Source organism: Erithacus rubecula (assembly GCF_903797595.1).
Source record: "Erithacus rubecula genome assembly, chromosome: 18".
Classification (NCBI taxonomy): domain Eukaryota; kingdom Metazoa; phylum Chordata; class Aves; order Passeriformes; family Muscicapidae; genus Erithacus; species Erithacus rubecula.
In genome coordinates, this window is record NC_136670.1 from 7,377,694 (window position 1) to 7,403,721 (window position 26,028).

Below are 26,028 nucleotides of genomic sequence, written 5' to 3' on the forward strand. Positions count from 1 at the left end.
TTCTCCTCGCAGCATTAGCAGAGGGAGCCTGCTGTGGTTTAACATATCCCCCGCAAAAGCTGCTTTCATCCTACACCTAAATACCATGAGGAGTGAACTTCCTAAAGCCCTGGAGAAGTCTAAATATAGAAGCCAATCAAGGGCTGACTTCCCAGAGATGAGAAGTACCAAGAACAGTTTCTTGATCAAAAGTTGTAAGAGTCCATATTGAAATAAAATGTCTGTTTTGGTGCTGAAGCCTGTGCAGGAGGAGTAGTTGCAGAGGTGAGCTATGGGTTGGTGGGCTGGTGGTGGCCACAGCAATGGCACAGGTGGACACTGGGGAGCCATGGGCTGCCATGGGCTGCTCAGGGGGATGGTCTTGAGGAATCACAGTGTTCAGAGGAAATGCTTCCCTGTGAGGGTGGTGAGATACTGGCACAGACTGCCCCATCCCACAAGTGTTCAAGGCCAGGTTGGATGCGACTTGGAGAAATCTGCTCTAGTGGAAGGTGTCCCTGCTCATGGCAGAGGGATTTGAACTAGATGTTTTTTAAAGTCCCGTCTAATCCAAACCATTCCATGTTTCTATGATTTCTGGAGCACTTTATGGGAAGTCTCTGGCATCATGTCAGGATTACATCCCATCCTGTATGTCACAGTTTCTGATCCCAGTAGGTCCCAACTGCTTTGCCCTGTGCATGTCCAGTCTCTGGACCAGTCTCTGGTCCAACTGAGCATTTTTGTCAGAAGACCAAAAATTTCCTTAGAACAAAATATAACTTTTAGAAAATTAGAAAGGCAATTCAAAGAGGAAAGAGCAGCAGAGTGCTCAGATAAAACCCAAATCCCACTTTTGCTCATCTCAAAAAAGGGATCCTCTTTTGTGCACTACCCAGGGCTGGAAGAAAGGGCGAGGGGTGGGTGAGTGCCACAGGAATGGCCCTGCTGCTGGTGTAGGCTGGGGAACCCACAGTCATGCCATGGGGTAACTCCAGCATGGGACAGATCTCTGTTCCTGACCTGGCTGGGGACAGTGGCTGTGTCCCACAGCCAGCAGCAGCTGGAGCAGAGCGAGTGACATGGCCTGTCTCTGCGTACAAGGGAGGTGACCTTGAGGGACAGCTCGATACGGCTGGCCCCAAACATCCAGCTTGGCTGTCCCAGGGATGAGGGTGACAGTGGCCCTTGCAGCCAGCAGCAGGAAATTAGTTTAACGTGCAGCTCTGTACAGGGGCGGGGAGATGCTGTGGTTGGGAGATACAGAAGGGCACGCTTTCATGTGGGAAGCACAAGGAGAGGCGAGGGCAGAGGGTCTGCTCCCAGGCAGAGAGCAGAACACAGCCACTATCAGGCAGGGCTCTGCTGGCAGGAAGCGGCTTTTGACTCACAGGAAGCTGAATTCGGCTGGTATCAGCCCCTCGCGCGAGGGCCAGGGCAGTGGTTTATCTGCTGTTGAGCACAGCAGATGGGGAAGCAGTCGGCACTCCCTCCCATCCCACTCCAGCAGTCCCAGTCTGATGGCCCTCCAGCATAACCCCCTTGGAAGAGGGATGTGTCCCTGCAGAGCTGTGATGCGGGGTGGCTTCCTGGGACCCGGCAGAACTGCCAGTCCCACTGGAGAAGGCAGATACTGCCCTGCCAGCCAGTGCAAGGGCAGAGCCAAGACCCTCCACGCTGCTGAGCCCAGAATGGGCTGTTTCCAGTTCTGGCAGTGTCTACCCCAGTCAGTCTGGAGAGGAGCTGGGAGCATGCAGGCTTTGGAGAGCTCCAGTAAAACGCTCCCAGATTCTCCCAAACCCAAGTCCAAGTTGGGGAAGGGGTTTCAGGGTTGAGAAGTCCTGTGCCTGAAGCCTGCTATCATCCCTTGGCTCCCTGGAGCTGCCTGGGTTGGGAGTCTGGTTTCGCTGGGGTGGTGGCAGCTCACCGGGGCTTGGGGTGGAGGTCACTGCGGGCAGCATGGACTGGATCAGGTGGCAGCTGCTGGTCATAGATCTGCTGCCCCACAGAAAACAGGGCTAGCTCATCAGTGCTACAGTTTGGCTGTGAACATCTCCCATTATGGCAGTTTTCACAGCCAGGCTGGGCTGCTGAGGAATGGCCACAGGGGCTGCTGGAGACACACTGGGTGTCTGGGAGCAGAGGGAGCTGGGTGGGTGGAGGAGGCTGGTGATGGAGATGTGTGGGTGCTGCTGCCAGGCTCCAAGGCAGGACCAGGCTGTGTAGGAGCGATGGTTAGTCCATGTGGGAATATGGCAGGGCTGTGTAGGAGCATGGCATAGCTATGGGGAGCCATGGCAGAATTGTGGAAACATGGCAGGACTGTGTGGGGGCATGGCATAGCTATGGGGAGCCATGGCAGGTCCGTGTGGGAACATGGCATGACTGTGGGAGCCTGACTGAGCTGTGGGAACATGGCAGAGATGTGTGGGAACATGGCAGGTCCGTGTGGGAACATGGCAGGTCCTTGAGGGAGCACGGCAGGCCCGTGTGGGAGCCTGACAGGGCTGCGGGAGCAGGGCAGGCCCGTGTGGGGGTGTGGCGGGGCTGCAGAGCGGAGCAGAGCTCCGGCGGGATGGCGGTGCCCGGGGACGGTAGGAACACCCCCGGACTCTGCCCCTGCCCGCCCGTCCCAGGCTCGGCGAGGTGCGGGACCGGCCACAGCGGGCCCTGCCGCCGCCGGTGCCTGCCCCGGGCCGGTCCGCGCCGGGCGGGGCGCGGGGGCAGCGGGCGCGGGGCGGCGGCGGCGGGCCCGGGGGAGCGGATTACCGCCGGTTGCCGTGGTTACCCGCTACCTGCCGGCGGGCCCCAGCCCGGCCCGGGCGGGGGGGCTCGCCCGGCCCTGCCTCCCTCCCCGCCGCGGCAGATGTCACCCCGCGCCGCCGCTCGGGGCTGCCCGGGCGCTCCCCGTGCTCTCCCGCCGCACCGCCCCCGTCCCGGGCCGGGCGGGGGCCGAGCGTGCCCGGGGCGGCTGCCGAGAACAAAGGTGCCGGGGCTGGGCGCTGGCAGCGCCATGGCCGGTCCCCGGCCCTGGGAAGCGCTGCCCGGCCCGTGCCGCACCCGGGACAGCGCTGCCTGAAATGGCTGTCGCCGCCCGGGGCCGGCACGGGAGGGACCGCGGCCCGCAGAGGCGCCTCCGGCACAAATCCGCGGGTGCTGGAGGCGGCCGGGGTCGGCGGTGGAGCAGGGACAGAGGAGGTGCAGGGGCAGCGAGGTCCAGGAGGGTGGTCCTAGGACAGAGGGTCCCGGGGGTACAGATGCTCAGAGATGTGCAACTGGAGGAGGTGGGAAGACAAAGGACACTGGGGAGGAAGAAAGACCTGATGGAGGAGAGGAGCTGAGAGGAAAGTGCTCACAGCTCTGGGAAGGTGGGGAGAATGGGAGGGGGTGAGAGCTGTGGGGCACAGAGAAGGAGAGATTGGGGAAGAGGAGACAGACCGGTGCTGAGTAAATATAGGGGAAAGGAGGATGGCTGGAAGGTGGCAGAGGGAATCCTCAGCACCTGAAATGCCACTCGCTTCCAAACACCTCTGCCAGGGCTGAGCTTTGCCCCTGAAATCTCTTACTCCTTGAGGGGGCAGGTGACTTCTAATAAAGCCCCAACACCAGGATAGGGTAAAAGCATCCTTTCTTCCCATTCTGCTTCCCAACTGAATTTTTATTGCTATTTAAACCTGAGGGGTTTTTAAGCCTTTCTGAGATATTATGGGCTCTGACTCATGCCTTGAATACTGGTGAGCAATGCTGGGTGTGGAAGGAGGAACCCGGAGGGGCGTGGGCCCCTTGGAGAGGTACTCTACAGCACACGTGTCCTCTTAAATCCTAGGTCAACATTTGGGTATATTGCCAGATATAAACCTCCCTAATCCTGGAGGCACTAACTTGATACGGCTTCTTATACCCAGTGGCTTTGATACTGCTTGCATCTCACCTGCTTCCCAAAGCTAAATAATCATCACGGGGAGAGCAGTCACAAGGCTGAGGAGGGGATGGAGAGACGCAAGGAGTCAGGGGAGGATCGCTGCAGGGAGTGGGATGCTGAGGAGGCAGCTCCAGCATCCAGCCGGGGTAGAGAGGAGAGTGCTGCTGGGTGTGCAGGGAGGCTGTAGCAATGCCCAGACCCTGAGGTTACCTTCACTGCATTCCTTCTGAAACCGGGGAGGAAACAGGGACCTGCTGGCCGTGCAGGGAGGAGGATATTATCTGACTGGAAACAGTGATTTGCATACAGGGTTGGTTACAGCCTTAATTTTGAGGGCTCTGCTTGTTAGATCTGACTGTGCTTTTCCCCTGCTGCATTTTCCTTTGTCCTGTTTCTGTAATTATCCTCATTTCAACCCTGCTCTGAGGATTATTGGTCAGTAGGAAGCCTCCTAATGCCCGCTCCTCCTTGGCAGGGGAATACCCATGCCCTCGATTAAACTGAAACTCTCTGAACGGTGACAGAAGAAATTAGATCTATATTCCTCAAAGACACTCCCTGGGGCGAAGTTTCCCGACCCCCACCACGCAGCCCTGCCACCCTGCCCCTTGTGTTCGCTCTCAATATTCTCTTTGTTACAGCCACCTTCAGACCCGGCTCGGGGCTCCTCGGGGAGGGCAGAGGTGGTTTGTGTTGGAAAATCCTCGTGTCTGTGTCCCGGGTGAGCTCAGCGAGCGTCCCGCTGCAGCCTGTGCCCAGGACAGGCAGTCTCTGTTCCGAAATTGGGATGAGGAGCCAACTCTAATAGGCAGCGCTGTACATTAAATAACTGCTCCTCTGAGATGCTGGGTACCTTTAGCAGAAGGTGGGCCCACTAAGTGATTGATTTTGAGAGCCCCTTCACTGGTGCCTTACAGAACAGCATTTATTCAATCTATAGACTGTGTAAGGCACACAGAGCCCAACCAAGGACAACACAAATGCAGGTTAGGAGACTGACTGGGTGTTCCCTTCACACGCAGACCCCTACCAGACCCTGCCCACACCTCCCTGCCAGCCTCTGCCTGCCCTCAGGGATATGTGAATGCACGTGAAAAAGATAGTTTAGGTCATTTAGATGTGCAGGTTGCTGCTTAGCAGCCTGGTAGGTATCCAGTGGACAATATCCATGCATTCTTTTTGGAAAGCAGCCCTTAAAGGGATGCTATATATATATATCTATATATATATACATATATAGATATTTTAAAAATTATTTTTTATCTATGCAAAAATGGCATTTTTGAAGTAGCAAGTTAAGCAACCTCCCAAAGCTCTTTCTCAGTCCTCCCTGCCATTACAGTAGCCACTGACCACCTCCCACTAGCCCTTGCTGCCCTGATGCTTTGTGCCGAGTGCCGATGGCAGCTGCCGGGTCCCAGAGGCTGCCTCCCCTTCCCACGGCATCCCCTGCCAGTGTGAGCTGACACCGGTGGTGCCAGTCAGCTCGGAGGAGCACTGCTCCCCACACTTCCCACTCCCATCAGTCTGTCACCACTGTCGTGTGGCAGAATTACTGCCTCCTGCTCTCCAGCACATCCGAACACACAAAGAGCTGTGCTGCTGCTGCCAGCGCTCAGCTGCTCTGCGTCTGTGAGAGGGAGGGAGCCTTGGAAAGGTCAGTGCAGGGAAGGAGGGGATGCTGGCTCCTTCCTTTAGGGGCTGTATCCTGGCATCACAGTGAAACCTTGTCCTGCTGGCTGATCCATGTCCACGGGTACTGCAGCCCACAAGAGTACCTCACATCCTAGGGCTTCCCAGGATGGTTTAGCACCCTATGCAGGTCTAAAGAGCTTCCCCTGCCTGTTCTCCGCCTAGCAAAACCATCCCACATTATGGAAATTGAATTTCTTGATCAGTTGTGACTCCACTATGGACTCTTCCCTTGTTTTTATTCCTGGCCCAATTTCATTGCCAGCTTTAGCAGCACAACAGCAGCAGCCGCCACTGCCCTGGCTGCAGTCGGATCCTCCCTGAAGCGATGTTTAATTTATCCCCCACATCCCCCGTGCCCAAGGCAGCCCGAGGCGGGAGCACCGCCACTCTGCCCCCTCCAACCGCATTAGCCCCGGGCCGATCTCGTCACCCCTGTCACCCATCGCTGACACTAACTCAACTTGCCTGCACTGTTGTAGGGGGCAGATGGACTGTCGGAGCCCGAGGGCATCTCTCTGAAACGCGTGGCTGTGGTGGAAGATTTCTTTGACATCATCTACTCGATGCATGTGGAAAGCTCGTCGGAGCCGGGCAAAGCACCCAAACATGCTGGGCAGAAGAAAACCTACCGAGCGGTGAGAGTCCCCCCGTGCCCCGGGCAGCGGGACCGGAGCGGAGGGGCTGCGGGAGGGAGAGTCCCTCGGGAATGGGGACGACAGGGCAGGTAGAAGCAGAGCCACTGGCGGGAGGCAGAGGCGAGGCAGAGCCAGTGTGCCTGTGCGGGGAGGCGTGAGGAAGGAGGGGTTTAAAGGCAGAGAGAGCAGCTGTGCTCGGGGACGGGAATCCGGGCTGCAGTGGCAGCACAGCGCGGCTGCTGGGAGAGGAGAGAGCAAGGCAGTCATACAAAGACACTGTGCATGTCTGAAGGGAAAAGGAAGAGAAATCCTCAGTATTAGTGATGGACAAGAGAATGTTTATCCAGTCCTTTGCATGCTCTAGGTCATCTGCCTCCCTGTCTCCCTCAGCCAGAGGGAAATGTCTCGTGGGAGCCTTGAAGGTCAGGAGCAGCCAGAAAGGGGGACTGGGGCATGGCCGTGGCCTTTTCCTCTTCTCCAGCCCATTCTGGGTCTCCTCAGTTACAAAATGGAGGCAGGCACTAAGCTAAGTCTTGTCTTGGTTCCTTGGTTCTATGGATGCCAAGAACCAGCTCTATCCATCCTGAAACACCACTCTAGTTAGGTCAGGAATAATTTAGCTTGAAGTGTGCTTCTCCAGGGAGCTTGCTGTTTCTCCTGACTCTGCACAGCCCTCCGATGCAAACATTTAGGCTCTCCTTTTACAGGAAGAGCTGAATTTACTGTCCAAATCCAAGCTACTCCCTTGAATCCCACAGCCCTAAGGACCAGGTCTCTTAGAGACAGGAGTGGCTTGCTGGCAGCTCATCTCTCTGGTGTATACAATGTCTCAGGGAGGTCTTTGCAGGCTGCCCTCGTCTCAGTCATGATGCCTGAGGTTCTGCACAGCTCAGTGTGCTGCCAGACCCAGCACAGGGTTGGAGTCTGTCCTGCCTGCCTGTGTCCGTGCTCCATCCACGCTGTGGTGCTGGCAGTGCTGGTGAGGCAGCCCAGTGACCTCACATGTGGTGAGGGTCCCCAGGGAGCAGAGCTCTGCACACAGAGCTCATGGCATCGCTCCCTGCCCTGAGCACTCCAGTCCTGCCCCTGCGGCAGATCATGGGGTGGGGGCTGGGGCATGCACTGACCCTCCCTGGCTGGGAGCAAGTGACCTTTCTATGGTCCAGGGAGGGCAGCCCCACCAGCATGACCACAATTCAAAAACTTTCTGCTCATTTCCCCAGCAGACCACTCCGACCCTTCCCTAATTCCTTCAATTCATCTCTCTGGAGGACTAATCTGTGCCCTGCACAGCCCCAGGGGAGCAGGCTGGATCCGTCTGTTTTCCCAGGCCTGCTCACAGCAGTCAGAGAGCTTCACGCTCCACCCCTCCTCTCCCTCTTGAGCTGAGATCATCACATTAGCAGCGTGTATCCCCTCCTGACCTGGCAGGATGCTGCTGGCTGGGCTGCCCAGCCTCGTCCTGCCCTCACTCCTGCCCTTGCTCCTCGGAGCGCCTTTGTAGCCTGAGCTGGAAGGTGAAATGGTGCAGAGCACATGCCACGCCTGGCACGGGTGCACAAAGGGACACTGCTGGGTGGCCGGCTGGCAGGCTCCAGGGCCCCCTGCCTCCTTCTCCCTGCTCCCTTTCCCCACCGCTTCTGATTAGAGACACTGGAGAGTTTGCCCTTGTCCATGACCTCCGGAGGGAGGCAATCAGAAAGGGAGTTTGGATGGGAGATAACTCATCAAGGAAGCTGTCTGCTCTGCAGAGCATCAAATCAGCTGAGAAATAACAACTGTATCACTAAAATTAGCTGAACATTTGCAGCAGAGACTGTGGGCTTGCTGGAGCAAAAGAGGCAGGGAGGTGGCTGAGCCCGGCAGGCAGCATGCAGGGACAGTTCCCTGCCTGCAACACCACACCACGGCTGCCACCAGCAATTTCCAGGCCCCTCATTACAGCGTTTCTGCGGGAATCCCTTGTGCTTGTGCGTCGATAAATATCGCACAGAGGCAAAGACTGAGCTGGCATCCGCTCGGCCACAACAGAGCTCACTGGGGCTGCAGCTAAATAGGAGGAGAATCCCATGAGGACCAGGCACTGCAGCCTCCATTTGAGCGCTGGGACAAGGTCCCCGCCTGAACTTTCCACCCATCTGGCATTCTGTGCGTGTGAAAGCCCGGGCTCTGCTGCCGCGCAGTGGAGATGGATGCGGCTCCCTCCCACCGCAGAGCCGGGCACGGCGCTGCCTTAGCCATGATCCAGCAAAGCCTCTGCCCCTGCCCCGCTGCTCTGCTGCTAGAACAGCACCCCCTCCGGGTAGAAAAATGCGTGGAATGTAGGTATCTTTGTATTTAATGTGGACTTTTAGAATTTAGGTATTATTTGTTAACTGTAAGGTAAGAGGACGAGGTAAGGACCGGACAGAGGAGGGGGATCAGGACATCCTGGGCTGTCCTCACCAGCCCTCACCCACGAGGTGTCTGATTGCAGCCCCACTTCCCATCCTGAGCCCCACTTCTGCTGGGCTCACAGCCCCGAGGACTGGCACAAACAATTGAATTTCTGTCTGCTTTATGACCCCACTTGTAAGTGCTGTGACCCCTGTGGGGGTCACGGCCCCTGGTTTGGGAAACCGCCGTGCTTGGACAAGTCACTTAGACCAAACAGGATGGGTGATTAACCATAGGAACCAGCCCAAAGTGAGAGGTGGGCTCTCCACCTTTTAGTGCCTTCCAATTAAGACCAGATGTCTCCCTGAATGATGTTTTAGGCAAACCACAGGCCACTGGGCTGCAGGAGAACCTGAGTGAAGTTTCATGACTTGTGCTACACAGGTCAGACTACAAGATTTGATGGTCTTTTATGGCCTTAAAGAAGTCTACATTAAAATTGACTCATTCCTTCTCCAAATAACCTAGTCTTGATCTTTAGAAATACCGTAAAATTACTGCTGGCAGGAATTAATTGCAATAACAGGACTCTGGGATTGCCAGACACCTTCTGTGGGTGCTTAGGTCTGGATCTAGTGTTTAACTTCAAGCATCCAAGTTTTAAATATTTATCCTTAGCTTTTCCTCATCTGTAAAATACATATCCCACAAAGGTTCAGGAGACTTAATTCATTACTGTTTGGAAAAATGTTTTCAATTCCCTAGATAAAATATGTCACAGGAGTGCAAAGTATTATTAACAGTAATTGATTGTCATTGTGGGAAAAAGTGACCTGCCCTTACAAAAGATTAATGGATTCTTCAGGTTACTGATGTGATGGTAATTAACAATGCAAACAGAGCTGACGAGGCCTTACTTTTGCATTTGATTCTTACACGTTCATAGCTTTGCTCTTCCCAGACTCCAAGGGGGAGCGAATAGGAAGGAGTTTCTGGGAAGGTATGGGATACCAAAGGTCTGTTCATGTGTGTCTTGGTGCCTGACTGGCACACCAGTTACACTCTCAAAGTGTTCTCCCACCAACAGCTGATCTGTAGGGAGGGATTTAGGGCTGGTGGGGACAACGTGTGGCTACGAGCTGTGCCCGTGGTCCCTCTTCCAGGATTTACAGTTCACTGTTTTTTCCCCAGATTGCAGAGACCTATGCTTTCCTCCCGAGAGAGGCTGTGACCAGGTTCCTGATGAGTTGCACTGAGTGCCAGAAGAGGATGCATTTCAACTCCAACGGCCTGGAGCCCAAAGGTAAAGGCAAGTGACTTCTGCCAGCAGAGCTGACACTGCATTTTGCACCAGCACAGTACCACCGATAGCTGGCAGACACTGCCCTGTCCACGAGATACATCATAACCTAAGGGTTTTCCTCATCTGGGCTGGTTTTCATTTTATAGCCAAGCTGAAGGAATTGCTTAAACCTGCTTCTCACTGCTTAGGGAGCAGAAGCAGCCTGGCTTTCTTTCTGAGCTTCCCCAGTGCTGCCCAAAACATGGGTCAAAAATACCACAGATATGGCTGCAGTCAACCCATGTGTGGGTGGAAACTTCAATGTCTAAAAAAAAGTTTTTTTTTTCCTGGAACTGGTAGTTGTGTATTGAAAGATACAGAGTATGTCTGAATAGCTGAAGTTTCTGATATAGAAGCAATTTACACTAATTAACAGATAAGCACCTGATCCTGAGTTAGATAATGGCAAGTGTTTTGGCAATCACAGTTACACTGTGCCTGTGTACTCACACAATTATTGTGGCCACTGAGGTGGTTGACTCCTTATAGTGTTTTTGTGAACAGGCCCAATCTGTAGCTCCTTAGATCTAAGAGAGAGCAGGAGTGGGAAGAATATGGGACCAGGTTCTCTTCCAGAGTAACTGGTCAAATGTTTGTGAAGGTTTTTTATCTGGTTTACAAACTTGTTTTCATGATTAAGTGCAAATCATTAAAGTGATGTTGGTTTCAGCCATTAAAATTACTTCTTAAAAAAAATCCTAAGCAAACCGCAGGGAGCTTGTCTGTTTCAAAAGTGGCAAGGCAAAGTGGCAACTCTTATCAAGAAGGGAAGCAGAATTTAAGAAGAAAAAGGCCCAACAATAGAGAATTTCTAGTATTCAATACTGATTGCCAACTGTTTACTGCTAGGACTTGTTGACAACAGAAGTTTTGTGTAATCTATGTGCCATCTATTCAAAGGTAACTGAAATGCTTTCTACTCATTATATTTTTTAAAAACTCTCAAAAACTCTCACAAATAACTCCATATGAATTTTATTTAGTTGAAGCTCCATTACCAAAGCACTTCCCACTCTGCCAGCTAAGGGCCTGATCCCTCTTTCCAATTACATCAAGAAAAGTTTTGGCCTTTGGCCTTGCTGGGAACAAACCTCACCTTCACCCTGATTGCACTGCATCCATCATGGGTGATGTTCCCAGCACCGTGGCTGCAGCAGCCAGCTCATGGATGGGAAGGGTGATGGAATGAGTCAGGCCAATAGGGATGTCACTTCACCCACACCAGGACACTTTCCTAAATGCCTTCCAGTTCCAGAGCTTGGGATCCCATTTCAGGAGGTAGCTAAGGAAAAACGTTGTTGTTCCTTCACAGATTCCCAGACTAGAAGGTTTGGAAGGAACCTTAAAGTCCATCTCATTCCAACCCCCTGCCAAGGGCAGGGAAACCTTCCATTGGATCAGGTTGCTCAAAGCCCTGTCCACCTGGTCATCCTTCAGGGGCTTCATCTGTCCTGAACAAATTTATAAATTAATATCAATTATTGATTATTTTCATAAGGCTTCTCCCCTTAGCAGTTCTCTTAAAAAAAAAAAAAAAATCAATCAGGAATACAAAGGATCCCACAGGTAAAAAGTCTTATTTACCCACCAGGAATGAAAGGACATAAGTGCTTCTCTGCCTGAATAGCACCTAAATAGTGACTAAGTACATGTGAAAATGCATTGAGTAGATTAGATAAGGTTACTTTTACTGGGGAAGGGTGTCTGATTTCATTAACATGTATTCAGGAATTTATCAGGAGCAAATCACCTAAAAAAACCACTGGGGTCATAGAAGAATTACTGAGGTGTATGCACATGCATACACACACACAAGTACATACAAGTAAAGTTTAACTCAGTAAGATGACAAAATTTGAGTAATTCCCATCTCTTTCTACTTCTCTTGTCCATGAAATAAATCTGAACACATTTAATTTGTGATCACAAATTAAACATATCTGACATCAAACCCTGCAGGGCACCCACATCATTCATAAAAGCAAATTGTCCTGCTTGTGGGAAAGTTTGAACATCACTAGAGTTCACTGGGATTTCTTTACGGTGCTATTAAATTAGGAGTAATTCTGGTGGAATGATAGAAAAGTGGAGCTAGGATCAAAACCGTTTCTGCCTGTTCCATCTGTGTGTCCAACATGTGGGGCATGTGACAGAGATAACTGAAAAAAGAGCTAAATGACTCCAAGAGCTTCCTCTTGTGACATAGGATGTGAGGATTGTTCCCATGGAGCCCCCCAGGCCTTTTAAAACAAAGGTTTTCTTTCTTTTCCAGATAACTTAGAAAAAGGAGGGAAAAAGGGTTTGGTTTCTTGGGCTCATACCCTTATGTGGTGCAGTGTCACAAATTCACAGTAAATTTGTCCTCTAATGGGATTGTTCCAAATTTACATCAGGATGGTTTCAGGCAGAATCTAAGCACTAAAAGATCACTTACCTCCCTCTTCCTCCCCATCTGAAGTTGCTGAGCTGCTCCTGTTCAGCTTCATTCATCTCTGCAATGCTGAGCAGTGGAGTGGGGAATGGCAGGAGAGCAACTTATCACCCTCAGAGGTCCAAAACACCCACCTCATCCATGCCTGTGCTTCAGGAGAGAGCAGCTCTATCTGTGCTACAAATGCTTTCCTAAACTCTTAGGGTCTCAGCCAGCTGGGGAAGGTGGCTGGTTTTGCTCCTGTGAAAAGCTCCCCTTGCACTGGGATTTTAGCATTTTTTCATCACAGCACAGCATCAGTGCACAGGAGAATAAGGGTTTATTTTGGCTGTTTAATATACAGACACATAGTAGCAATCCTAATCTGTAGGTCAAAGCATGACAGAGACTGCTGACCTACAGCCATGAGAAAAAAAGGAGGAATCAGTTTACAAGGTTCCTAAAAGCTTTGAGCCTTTATATTAGGGCAAGTTGATGGCTTGAATAGCACTAGCCATCCTTCCCTGCACCCACAGGCAGAAATGTTCCATCTACTCAGGAATGGACTAGATGAAGCTGAGAAAAAAAGCACTTTATCTCCATGGACCCGGTCAATGTCTCAATAGAAAAGATTTGCAAAAGCCTTTGTGATGTTTAAGTCAATTACAGGCAGTTTTGGGATCAGGTAATTTCTTAATTAGACATGGTAGGTGTGGTGTTTCCAGAGGTGTGGAGCATCTTCAGGTCTGCTGAGTTTTGACAGGACTTCTTGACACTCAGCATTTCTGAGAAGCAGGCCCATTAAGATTGGGTTGATGGCTTTTCTGAGGTGCTGTAAAACATTTTGTGAAGGCTCCTTTTCAAGGGGCTCTGTCACACATGCCTGTGAAACCAGTGACCCCAGAAAATGGAAGCCAGCCAGGAGATTCAGAACTAGGGATGGAAAGCTCCCACCACCAATTCACCTTCAGCTCTTGGGAATCCTTCTTCCCCCATCACTGCTTAAGCTCCCTGTCCAGTGGATACCACACATCCCTTCAGCACGTGCTGGAAGGCTGGATTAACTCTCCAAATTTTCATCTGCATGTGCTGAGGGCTAAGAAATCTTGCTTGTAGCCATGAGCCATTCCTGTGGACAATGGCAGCTTTCCTCTTGGACAAACCCACTGCATGAGCCTGCAAATTCAGTGTTAAAACAGATCATTCCAGCAGCCTTCATGTTCTGTGTCCTCCAGGATCCACAGTGGTGGTGGCAGAGCAGAAAATTCTTGAGAATTCAGGGAAATCTGAGAATTTGCTTTGTGGGGACTCAGCCTGGCCAGACAGGGTGATCTGCAGGAGCATTCAAACCTGGAGACATCTCTAGAGCTCAATGTGATGCAGCCAGAGGAATCAACAGGAACAATTTAAATTAAAGATCTCTGAAATTAAGTTTGTGTTTTAATGAGGATGTTAAAAATAATCTTCATCACCAGATAGAGATACTTAATACGTTGCCTTAATGTTAACTCCTACCTGAGGGAATCCCAGCAAAATTGGCAAGACTTTGCAATGCTGAAGCAAGCTGCAAATAGATCCTTGTTCATCACCCTTTGCAAAAATCCTATGTGCATATGTGCATGGAAATGCTTCTGAGGCTTCAGCAAGACTCAGTATCTTCCTCAAGTTTAGGGGACCCTAAGAATTATACATGATATGTAATTTTTTCACAGGTGACAGCAATGCTTGTTTTCTTTTTTTTTTTTTTTTTTTCCAAAGACAACATCTGTTCTGTAATTATGTTCTTGGTGGGGTCATGTTGTTAGAGGAGCCTTCTGTCAGTGGGTGATGGCTCTTGCCAGGGATTTGAAATTCTCCTGAATACTCCTGAGTAACAGTTAGGAGAACATTCCTACCCATCCCTCATCTAAACAAAGCTTTTCCTCTGTTCTTCAGAGAGCGAGCCACCTTCCTCCTTGGTTTCTGGGATCATTGACTACAACATGCCCCTCACCTCCACTTACCTGAAGCAGATGAAGCTGCGGGTGATGAATTCACAGGAGCAGGTGAGTGATGTGTGGGATCTGCCTGTGCCAAGCACTGGGACAGGGCATGTTGATTCTGAGAGGATGTTTTTGGGAATGGCTGCTTTGTCTGAGCTGCTCAGGCTCTGACCAAGTGCTGCTGCATGGAAGTAGAGAGGCAGCACATCCTGAATTTCCTGGCTCAGGAGAAGCTGGGCTGCTTCAGAGTCGTGCTAGTGGAGAGAGGCAGAGATGGGCTTGATTAAGTTATTGCTTATAACAGTCTGCTTGTTCTTTAGACATACAGTTCTTCTAAGAAATTGTTTTAAAAATAAATACGGCAAGTAGTAATTTGTTTATCTCCCACTGATGTCTGGAAGCTTTAGCAGATGGGGTCTGAAGCCCAGACCTGGCTTTGGTTGCTCTGGGGCTCTATTAAACTGCTCAGCAACTTGAGGGGGTTCAGCTGCAGCCACTCTGCTCCCATGTCAAAGTGGGACACAGCTCTGTTGTTTGGTGACAGTGTTAAGCCACTGGATTTTGCTTTGGGGATGTATGGGGCACCCTGCCACAGGATTATGCCCAGGCTGTGCAATTTTCTGAAGTTCTGCAGCTGCAGAATTAGCTGTGGGAACCTCTGTGCACCATGGAAACAGTCTATAAAAAGAAAAGTATGTTTTACTTGCTCCCCACAATCTGCACTGGCTTCCAGTGCTGGATTTTCTTTCCAGCACACTGAAACCTGAACCTGATTTCACACATTGCTGCCAGTGGCAAGATGTGACAGCATTTGCATGGTGCTGTGGTGGAAAACATTGCTGGGAGCCTGAGCACCCAATGGGGGCTTTTATCCAGCAGCTTCCTAGAGGGATGTGGGTTAGAGCATCACTGCCAGGGTGTAAAGTGCCAAGTGTGAGTTTGCTGGAGGGATACCGACCTCCTCCATCACTTCTGTTGTGAAACTTTCTTGCTGGAGGACAAAATGGCATCTGGTAGGAAGCACTTTTGTGTCTCAGAGCTTTTTCCTTTGTACTTGTTTGACACTTGAGTGAGTTTCAGGATTTGTTTCAGGTTTTGAAAGGTAAAAGGCTGGTGTGCCAGGTTTTGTGCTCATGATGGGTCAAGCAGTAGAAGTGTGGATAATTCAGGGGGCAGCTGGGCTGAACTGGACTGGGCTGAACTGGGCTGTGGACATGGAGTGGATGGCTGTGTCTCTGTGGGTACTTTGGGACCATTTCTGCATAAATAGGCCAACGTGTTCTGGCCACCTTTGGGTTGTGCACTGTTTTCTGTGTCTTGGTGCAGCTCCTGGCAGAGTGGCACTGGTGTGGCAGACCCTACAATCCTGTTCTTCACCAAGGTCAGGGACTCAGGGGCCATGAAAGCTGGCTGTGCTTTTCAGCATTTGAGGTGGTTGTTTCACATTAAGTTTGCTGCATACAGAGGACCGAGTGGTTTGACTTGTCACCATCTATGCATTTTCAACCAGTTCCTCTTGCCTCTGAAGCTGCTTAAGAGAAGTGTACTACAAAGCTTCATTAAACTCCTATACCCAGTTTATACAGGTAGCAAACTGGCCTCGCAGTTTGTTCTTTCTCCCAGCATAGCAAACCACCCAGAAGTTGGGAGGCTTCAGTAGTGGATCCCAGGGTTTTGAGCTGCCTGCTTAGGGATGCTTGTTTTGAGAACTTTGGTTGGTAGTTTAAAGTTTATATTCTGAATTTTGGTGCAGCAGTTTGCACTGGAACTGTCACTAGATCGATATAACGTGCTGCTAATATGAATACTCCTGAAGCTTGCAGGGATTGGAATAGAAGCATATGTCATGTGGGAACAAAAAGGGACCAGCTGAGGCAACCAGCAGTTGTTGGTTTAGATCATAAATCAAATGGTTTGATGTTATTCCCTGCCTCTAAAGTTTTCCTTCTCCTGTGCCTCTGTCGTTACACTGCAGCACAGCTTTCGAAGCTTTTCAAACCATAACAGCCAAGGGAAAAACCTGCTTGGAAGAAGTAAAATTTGCTGTTCACTGTGTTACTGAAACTGATTCCTGAGAACAAAGTAAAAAAAAAAGATCAGTCCTATTGCTCAGACTTCTGAGGTGTTGAAATTTTCCATCATGACAAAAGTCTGGAGAGAATTCAGATGTTTGGACTTGCTGGGGAAATTCTAGCAGGGTTTGAGTGCAGTCCCTTATAACATGGGGCATTCCCCAGCTTCCCCTGGGAAATCAATAGAATTATTTAGGTTGAAAAGATCTTCAGGATCACTGAGTCCAACCATTCCCCCAGTACTGCCAAGCCCACCACTAAACCATGTCCCCAAGTGCCACATCAGCATGGCTTAAATCCCTCCAGGGATGGTGGTCAGCTGTTCCAGGGCTGGACAACCACTTTGGTGATGAAATTTTTCCTAATATCCAACCTAAACCTCCCATGGTGGAACTTGAATGAAAACAAGTGCCACACTCCTGAGGCAGCTGTGGCTGGACTTGGAGCTGCTAATGCTGAGGCTACATGAAGAAAATGTGTGTAATAATGCCAGTAACAGAGGTCAGTTCCCTCCACAGGCATTCCCCTGCTAAATTTTATTCTTCATATTTTGCACTGGAAAGAAAACAGTGCTGTCCTTGTTTCCTGGAGGAACCTGGCAGTCTGTGTGGAGCATGGTCATGGAATACAGGCTGTGTGACACAAACTGCTGCTCTCTCTTCCCCAGGGCTAGGGTTAGGTTTGCACAGTTCAGGTGTTGCAGTTTTTGGAGTCCCAGGTGTTTGCCAACTGAAAGAGCCCTCTAAATACCATAGATACAAATGCAAAACAAGCAGAAAATACAACCTGCTTTTAAAATTTGTTCTATGCAGATATCCCCTACAAGGGTTTTGTCTATCAGCATATCAGGCTGCTCTTGCTGAGCACTGCCATTGTGCCACTGTGCTGCCTTCCTCTCACTAACATTTGGTGGTGTTAATAGAAATAAATTAAGCAATGGACTCGTGTTTCCCTTGGCTTTGGCCAAAAGCAATTATTTGTATGCAGCAGCACCAGGAGAAACTCACTTCACTTGGGGTAACAATGAGTGAATTTATGCCAAAGTGGCCTTTTAACTTCATTATTCAGGGAGAAAAAAAAAGTGTGTGTAAGTGTAATCTGTTAGTGCTGCTAAGCACATCAGTATTAGGGCACCAGTGTCTCCAGAAGGAAGCACAGCCAGAAGAACCTTAAAGAATTTTATCCTTGCTTAGGGACAAAAAACTGTCAGAAGAGAAGCTCTTTACGTGTTTACTCACAAAATGAAAAGTTCCCACAGAATATATTTCTATCTGTTTTTTGGAGTCAGAACATCTGTTCTGGGACAGTGGAAAACAGCAGAGACCTGTGTTGCTTATACTGGATTCAGTAGGACATGCAGGTTCTTTTGGGGTGGGAATCTTCCTTTATCCCCATTTTTTACCAGTTCTCATATGTGTGAAAAATCAGGCTCCTTACCCTTTCCAGAGTGCTGAATTAGCCCCATTGCATGGTATCTACCAAGACATTAAAGCATCTCTCAACTGCTGACCTTCCCAATCTAGCAGCAAAAAGGAATGAATAGGAGATATTTGATATTTATCTATAATGATCCTTCCACCTCATTTTCAAATGCTAAATATTAGCATTTTTAAAAGATTGGTTATTCTATTGCAGTCATTTTTCAGACAATCTTTTCTGTGTTACTCAACCTCAGCCTTGGATTTATTTTTTGTGCCCCTGTTGGGCAGGGTTTCCACTGGTGACAGGAGGAATAGAAAAATTTTAAGAGGACAAATCTCAGCACTGAAATGCCAGGCTCTCTTTCTCTGCTCCAGAGTTGTTGCTGCTGCCTTGGCAGAAACAGTCCAGGGCCGAGTAACCAGGTTTAAATGATACAGAAACGTTTTCAAAGATTGCTTCAGTGGCTGCTGGCAGAAGGTCACGCAATCAGTGAATGGCAGGAGCTGCTCTTGGATGGGAAATAAGAGGAGTGTTTTTCTTGTTGCTATGGCTTTGCTGCACTGACTTGTAAGTGTTTGAGAGGGACAGAGCCTTGTCCTGCACCATCACACATCCCATCCATCCAGTAATTTCCCTGTAAGCCTGGAGTGTGTGGCGGTGCGTGGATGCGAGGTGGTTTTCAGAGCACTATTTCAAGCAATGTTTTAGTTCAGACAGCTGGATAATCCTGGAAGGGGGTGCAGGGGCTTAAATCCCACTGCTGTGCATGGAGTTGGTCTTGTCTGGTGCTAGTGAGGATCAAACTTCTGCAGGATTTGAGAGCTCACAGGGTCTTATGACCAGAGGCTGCTTGGCAATGTGAATTCCTCCTCCTTTTTCCCTGGTCTACCCATTACTGTGCTTGCTCACATCAGTGTCTCAGAGGCTCTGAGAGCAGCTAAGATGCATCTTCCCCTGGCACTCACTCTCTTCCTTCTGCTTTGGAGCCATCTCCAGCCAGTCTTCTGGTGCAGAAGGCAGGGAGAGAAGCCTGCAGCTACAGAGGAGGGCACACCCTGGGTTTTTCTCTTCAGTCTGTAAGTTCAGTAGTGAGAATTGCAGACATCTCATTCCACATAGTCCAGAGACCAGGAGCAAATTTGGCAGAGCTGGCAGCTGCTGGGCGAGCCCTGGGAACTGGATTTAGCTGAGTGTTTCATGAAGGCATCCTGAAGAAACTCTGTGTGTGTTCACAGAGGTGAGGAAGACAGAAGCAGGCAGTACTTGAAAGGAAGTGAGATGATGCGTTTGCATCACATGAGGATGATAAGGTACTTCCCAGTCCATTAAAGAGGGTGTTAAACATCTCCGGGAATAAATACCTCTAGATCAAGTTGGCTTGAGCTCTAGATAGCTCTCATTCAAGAGGCTTTGTCTTGGTGTGGGAAGATCTTTGTTTTCTGCTGCTAATTTTTAAGTAGTTTTTGAGCACTTTGGGAGTTCCCTAAACGCACCCTTAGGCACAGAAGGGACCACTGGCCGTAGGCACAGGGAAACAGAGGGAGTTAGGAAGAGATTTCCTCTGCTCGGCGGGCTCGGCTGCACAGCCCTCTAGTGGGGACAGAGCTTCTGCCGCCGGGAGCCGACCTTGCCTGGGAAACTTCGGATCTGCTCTTAGCGGCACAGCTCGTCCAGGCAAAGCCAGGTCCAGCTGTCACACCAGTGTTCTTTACTGGCAAAGATGCTTTAGCAAAACTTTCATCCTTGGCCTCTAACGGCTCACGAGATGCAGGAGGTCAGATGACTGATCCATTTAGCCTTGTTTCACCCTGGTGTGAATGGGCTGCTTTCAGTGAAGGGCAACTCATTTTTGTTACCGGGAATTAACTCTGGCATTCCCAGCTTGTAAAAAATCGGCAGCTTTTATTTCCCACTGTGTGGATCTGTCAGTACTTTTCCCAGTGTGCCAGGTGAGCTCTGTGTTTGTTCAGTATGATGTGTGCTGTGAGCAAACAGTGTGAAACCAACGTGAGCTGGCTAGGGTCGATCCTGCCACTGTAGCTCTTGTTTTCCAGTAAGCAGTGATGCCAGGGCTCTAACTCTGCTGTTTTGGGGCTAATCATGCTATTTTCTATAAGAAAAGAGGTGGCACTGCGTGTTTCTAGTGATGGTGGTGATAATTCACCCCCTGGAACTACTCAGGTGTGTTTAGTTGCTGCATGTGACAGCTCCAGTCGGCTCTCATGCACCAGAGGTCCCTTTCCCACTCTCTCTTCACTTCCCTATGGTGTTGTGCAGCTCAGCTAAGGTCCTGGAGAAGTGGCTGGGGGATGTTTAGAAGTTTCTCTGGCTCTTAGTGGAGCTGTGGTTTTCACGCAGATCCACCCATGGGAAATTGGGACTGATCACTCTCCACCACACACACCTATCCTGGTGCCTGTTATCTGGTCTCTGAAGCCTGCTACAGCCAAGCTGCATGAGCTTGTGTCTGGGAACACTGAATAAGCAGGGCCAGAAGCCACACTGCCTCTCTTTAATTCCTCATTTCTTCCCAGTACATTCCCTGTTTGGTAAGGAGAGCTGCTGTCCATTCCCTTGTGTGTTAACCAGCATCAAAGGCAGCTGTTCCCAGTAGAACTGGAAACAAGATTTTGTAAAGTCGGGCTGGGGAATATTTCTAGGGAAAAAAGTAAAGATGTCAACCTCAGAGTGATGAAAACACTATTGCAACATCCATGGAGCAGTCTTGTGGATCCAGTTGGATCTGTCCTGTTCCTGTGCAAAGCTGTGCATGGTGGGCTGTTCTGCATCATTTCAAAGCTCAGGTGCTGACGTGCTGTACATTGACTTTGATCAAGTCACACAAATGGCTGTTTCTTAATTGCCTTCTCCCTTTAAAAAGGGGATAATACCTTAGAGAGACTTCTGAGGTCTTGCTCACTAATAAAGCTCTTCAAGAGCTTGGATGGCAACTACTTTGAGAGCACAAACTGTTATTAATGATTTCCGTTATTACAGAAGATGAAGCTGTGTGGTTCAGCTTTTTAACCTTGAATTGTGTGCCTGCTTTTGTTTCCTCTGCTGTTCAACCTGCGCGGGCAGGTTTGCACCTTGTCTGCTTGCACACACCCCTCAGACCCACACAGGAGTTGTGTGTGCACAGGAGCTGACGAGTCAGTTTTACTCACAAGGATGGATTCTGAATCATGTGGAATGCTTGAGAATGGCCAAAAATGGGTTTGGTGGGGGTTCTGTTTATGGTTACTCAATTCTGATTTGGGGCCACCAAGAGATAAGCTGTGAAGGTTGTCCTCACTGTATAGAGCAGTGAAGACATCACTACTGGGGCTGTGGATTTGGGCAGTGGAAATAAATGTTAGGGGATATTTGACTGTCAGGGAGCTGTCCCTTCAAACATCCATTCCCTGTACTCCAGAAGAAGAAAATTCTATCTACAGAAACAACTCCTTTCCTGCTCCTGTGTTTGGCAGTGAGTGGTGTACCCTGTGAAGTACAGAACTGTGTTTCCTTCTCCTGGTCTTGGCTCCTGGGAGAAAAAAAAACCCTTTTATTCATGCCCATGCCAGATGCTAACTACTGCTACTTCTAAGGAAGGAGTGATCAGGATGAAGTGGGAATACAGCCCTCAGCCCACAGGAAACCTGGTCCATAATGAAGTTTCCCAAATCTTTACCCTCCTTTTTTTCCCTGACTCTGGATGCCAGATAGTGTGGATGAAAGCTGTGTCTGCCCCTCATGCCATGTTAGTCCCTCCTGCCCACTTCCTTCCTGGCCTTGCCCCTGAGAGAATGGCATTTCACTGCTTATTCCTCAGCAGGGTTTGATGGTCACTGAGGACCCAATGCAGGAGGTCCCATTTGTTATTTAACCTACTTTTCAGAGGCACAAGAACATCAAGTGACTCGCACAAGGTCGTCCATGAGTCAGTGACTCCTCTGGCGTGATGGCCAGAGCCTGCAGTCCCTGCTCCCACCACTAGATCCCTGTGCCCACAATCCACAGCACCACAACCATTCAATTAAGCTCCTGCAGCGCCTTAAATGTCGTGTATTCCTGGGTTTGACAGCAGTCCTGGTATTCTTATGGAGCCTTGCCTTAGGAAATGACAACAGATGAGGTCAGGTCATCATTAGTGATGCCCTTGGAAACATCACTGCCTGGTGTGAGGGCAGGCTCTGTGCTGTGGGTGCTGTCAGAGCTGGGACATGGCTCTTCCCAGGATCTGCAGCTCTGCTCTGGTGGCATCCAGCAGGGCCCTGCTGGACCAACACGGATAGGGAGCCCCAAACTCTCTGCATGGGCAGAGTGTCCATGTGAGGAGGCTGGCCAGGTACCAGAGGTAATGAACACATTGTAAAGAGAGAAGGAAGGAAGCGACTTATAAATAATATATTTGATGTATATTATATATATGATATAGTAACAGCAGCACTGGTTTGTTACGGTGTGTGTTCTTTTAATGTGTAATCTCGTAAGGCACTTACCCCTGTTCCTGACAACTCGATAAATTATTATTACCAATTCTGTATCTAATTGCCATAGTTATTTCCCCCTAGACAATTAGAATCCGAAAAATACCCACTAGAAAGGTGCCTGGTGGGCTGTTTCCCAGAGCTGCCCTGGCTGTTTCTGGAGGCAGCCCCTCTTCCGCTGGTGAGCCCCACTTCTGCCAGCCTCGTGACCCCGTGCACTGGCACAAACAATCACATTTCTGTCGGGCTCATGACCCCACTTGTAACAGCAGTGACCCCCCCTGGGGTCAGGACCCCTCTCCTGCACAGGGAGCAGCTCCTGCCCAGCAGCTCTTGCTGAATGGCTCTTCCTCCCTCACTCCCTGTGTGGACCCGGCTGTTCCACATGAAGTTTGCCGATGTGAAATTTAGGTTAATCCATTTCCAAAGTGGATTAAGCTAACCCACACAAAGGCACTTAGTATAAAATAGGAGTGTCCACATGGTGAGGCAGCATGGAATAGTGACTGTGCTTCAAATTCGCATCCTGGCCAGTTGTGTCCTCTGCCAGCTCACCAAAGAGGGGCAGGCACGCACTTTGGTCCCAGGGGAAGTGCTCTCCCAAATGTCTTTAAGCTGGTCTAGCTTGAAGCTAAAGGAAGTGCAAGGAGTAAACAAAGCCCAGCAATGGGAAGGGGTTAAAGCCCGCTCTGCTGAGGTTCTCGGCAAGGCTCCTGTTCACCTTAAATGGTCAGGATTTTATTTTAGCTTCAGGGAGGAGCAGCAGCCATGGAGCTGGGAGTGCAGAGAAGGCCCTGTGGCAGGGGGCTCCCAGCCCGCTGCCCTCCCAGCCATCCGCTTCCTGCAGAAGGCCCCCAGGGCTCCTGCTCTTGCCTTTCAGCCTCTGGCTCCATGATCAGCCTGGAGGAGATGGAAATGTAGTACTGAGTGATGCCCATTCTCTCATATCTTCATGCCTCATATCTTCCTGAGCCACCCTCTTCCCCTGCCGCTTCCCTGGCAGTGAGGTGGTTAATGCTGGAACAGAAAACATCATAACTGGACATCCACACTAACAAGCCATAAGCCCAAACCTGGCAGTTCCCATCCTGGCTCTAGCACAGTTTCTGGTACCAGCTTATTGCAGGCTCCACACTGAACTGCTACACTTGGTTTATTTAATAAACCATTTCCTTTGTAACCACTAAATAGTGAAACATGAGGTGGGCTGGGGAGGGGGATGCTGCAACGCTGGCGCCCATCACTGTGGTAGGGATCACCATCCCGTCATGGTGATCCCAAACTAAAACAGAGGTCATTGACCCACTGCCCTCGGAGCCCAGCCTGGGAGCGAGTATCAGCCTGGGGGATGCTGGGGCCCCCAGTGCTGCCCTGCTAGAGCTGGAACCCAGCATCCCCATCCTCCCGGGGATCTGGTAGCCGGTGCTCTGCCCAGAGCTGTGCTGGGGAAGCCTCTGGTTTCCCAACAGCACTGCTCCAGCGTTCAGAGGCTGCGGCGGTGGGTGATAGTGCTGCCGGCAGCGCGGGGTCCTTCTGCTCCCGCGGAGCGAGGGACAATCATCAGGAACAAAAGGATTCGGCACCGCAGCACCCACCGCGCGGGGAAGGGGCTGCGGGACCCACCGAGCCCGGGGCTCGCTGCAGGGACCCCGCACTTGCACCCGCGCACGGGCGGACCCGGGGACGGAGATTCCGGAGCCGCACCGAGCCGGGCGGCAGTCCCCGGTGCTGTGCCGAGTGGAGGGTCCACAGATCGGCTACAGCCCCCCGGGCCGTGCGGAGCGGAGGATGCCCGGGCGGACAGCGGCACTCCCGGCCGATCCGAACCGATCCGTACTGTGCCCCGGCCGCGCATTCTCGCGCTCTCCAGCAGGCGCCCGGCCCTGGACATTGTCTCCTCCCGGGGAAGGGCCCTCCCGGCCCTCCACAATGTGCTCTTCCAGGCGCGGCTCCGCGCCCCCCGCCGCGCCCGGCCCGGTGCGCCCGCCCCCCGCGGCCCCGCTCCCCTTCCCCCGCCGCCCCCGCCCCCTCCGCCCGCGGCCGGGCCCCGCTCGCCCCCCTCCGCCTCCCCGGCCCCCCCCCCCGGGAGCCGGGAGTGACGCGCTCCGCAGCGCCGGCCCCTCTCCCCGGGCAGCAGCTGGCTGTCAGCCTCTCCGGAGCGCCGCCAGCCCGGGCCCCCTCCCTCCGTCCCTCCGTCCCTCCGCCCCGCGCTCCCCGCCGCGCCGCCGGGCTGGCGCAGGCCGGCAGGCCCCGGGCTCCTCTCCAGGTAGGCGCCCGCCCGCGGGGGGCTCCGGTACCGATCCCGGGGCGGCGGGCGGGGGGGGATGCGCGGGGGCTCCACGCGGCCGCGGCGCTGCGGGGCTGGCGAGGAAGGGGGGGGGGCTACCGGCGGGCGGGGCGGGGCGGGGCGGGGGGGGCGGTGGCCGCGGGGCCCGGCCCCAACTCCGGGGGGAGCGGCCGCCCCGCGGCCCCGGGAAGTTGCGGGTCGCCCGCCCGGCTGCCCGGCGGCGGGGGGGGGAGGGCGGCGCGTCCTTCCCCGCGCCCGGCGCGGCTCCCCCGCGCCCGGAAGAGCACAAAAGCGCCGAAGAAAGTGGGAGGAGGCGGCGGCGGGAGCGCTCCCGTCCCCCGGCCATCCCCGGGTACCGGCCCCACGCCGCCATCACCACCAGCCCCGGCCCCGGGCGGGGATTGTGCTGGAAATAGCCGCCTCCCTGGAGGTAAAGCCCTACTTACGTGTCAATCCTCGCCGCACGCTGAGCCCCGCACACGCGCGGGCAGGGCTCCATCGCGGGTGTATCTATTTACCTGCGGGCGGGGGTAGGACGGGCACGGGGACTCTCGCCCGGCGCCTCGCACCTCGCCGCTGCGTGGGAACCGCGTCCCACCGGGGTCCCGTGGCCGTCGGGGAGGGTGGGGACACGGGGACCCCCGGCCGCTCAGCCCACAGCGCTGCTTCTCTTGGCCACCGCCTCCAAAACCGGGTCCGTCCCCCCCCGACACTCGCTTCCCGGTGCTGGGGGAAGAGCAAAGTGCCCTTTCACACCGCGCGGTATCAGGCACCTTCCCCACCTCGCATGGAAAAGCAAACGCCTGTGAGCAAGTTCAGGTGCGGGGGAGGCAGGTGCGGGGCTCCAGGGTGGTGGTGGGAGTCGTGCAGCGCGGTCCCCCCTGCCCCGCGTTCAGCACCTCCCCGCTGAACAGCAGGAACGGGGCAGCGGCTCCGGGAAGGGGCTGCGGGGCCGCCCCCCGCCCTGGCAGCTCTCCGCGCCTCGGGGCTGTGGGAATGCTCGGGGGGTTCCCAGAAGAAGAGCTCTTGGAGAAGGGGGAGGGGGAGAAGGGGATGAGCTTCCCTTCCTCTTCCATTTGCCGTTTACCATTAAAATTAACTGTTTTGCCTGTTTTCGGGAACTAAGACATTATTCGGGTTTTGCCGGGTCCCGTTGAATTCAGCAGAAATCGCGGTAAATAAGGACGTAAGTGACCTGACAAAGAGCGCCGGGGATGTTCTCTTTGGTGTGGGAATTGTACACACGAGTAGGCAGCGCAGTCACAGCTCACCGCCGCCACAGCCCGCGTACGCCCGTGTGCTGTGAGGCTTCTCCGGTCTTTGAAGGGATGACCACCACACTGTTCGTGGCTGCAGTACCAATCTTTGACCCGGAGTGTTTTATCTTCCATTAGTAAGCCTTTCTCTGCGCTGAACTGGTTAAGTTAGGGTCAA

At 52.1% G+C, this 26,028-nt stretch overlaps 1 protein-coding gene and 2 long non-coding RNA genes across 3 annotated transcripts in view; 1 reads left to right on the forward strand and 2 right to left on the reverse strand.

Annotated features, from left to right (window-relative positions):
- The window catches only part of NOL4L (nucleolar protein 4 like), a 62,393-nt gene that overhangs the window by 11,553 nt on the left and 24,812 nt on the right, over nt 1-26,028 (forward strand). Inside the window, 3 exon segments of the mRNA XM_079321335.1 lie at nt 6,076-6,231; nt 9,799-9,910; nt 14,295-14,404. Of these exon segments, the coding sequence (XP_079177461.1) occupies nt 6,076-6,231; nt 9,799-9,910; nt 14,295-14,404 (378 nt within the window).
- LOC306809647 lies at nt 10,894-12,462 on the reverse strand. Its single transcript, XR_013776282.1, has 2 exons — nt 12,384-12,462; nt 10,894-11,400 (listed from the first exon to the last, which is right to left on the reverse strand). It is a non-coding gene; the product is annotated as an uncharacterized lncRNA (long non-coding RNA).
- LOC306809646 lies at nt 12,704-25,423 on the reverse strand. Its single transcript, XR_013776281.1, has 3 exons — nt 25,041-25,423; nt 14,363-14,595; nt 12,704-13,535 (listed from the first exon to the last, which is right to left on the reverse strand). It is a non-coding gene; the product is annotated as an uncharacterized lncRNA (long non-coding RNA).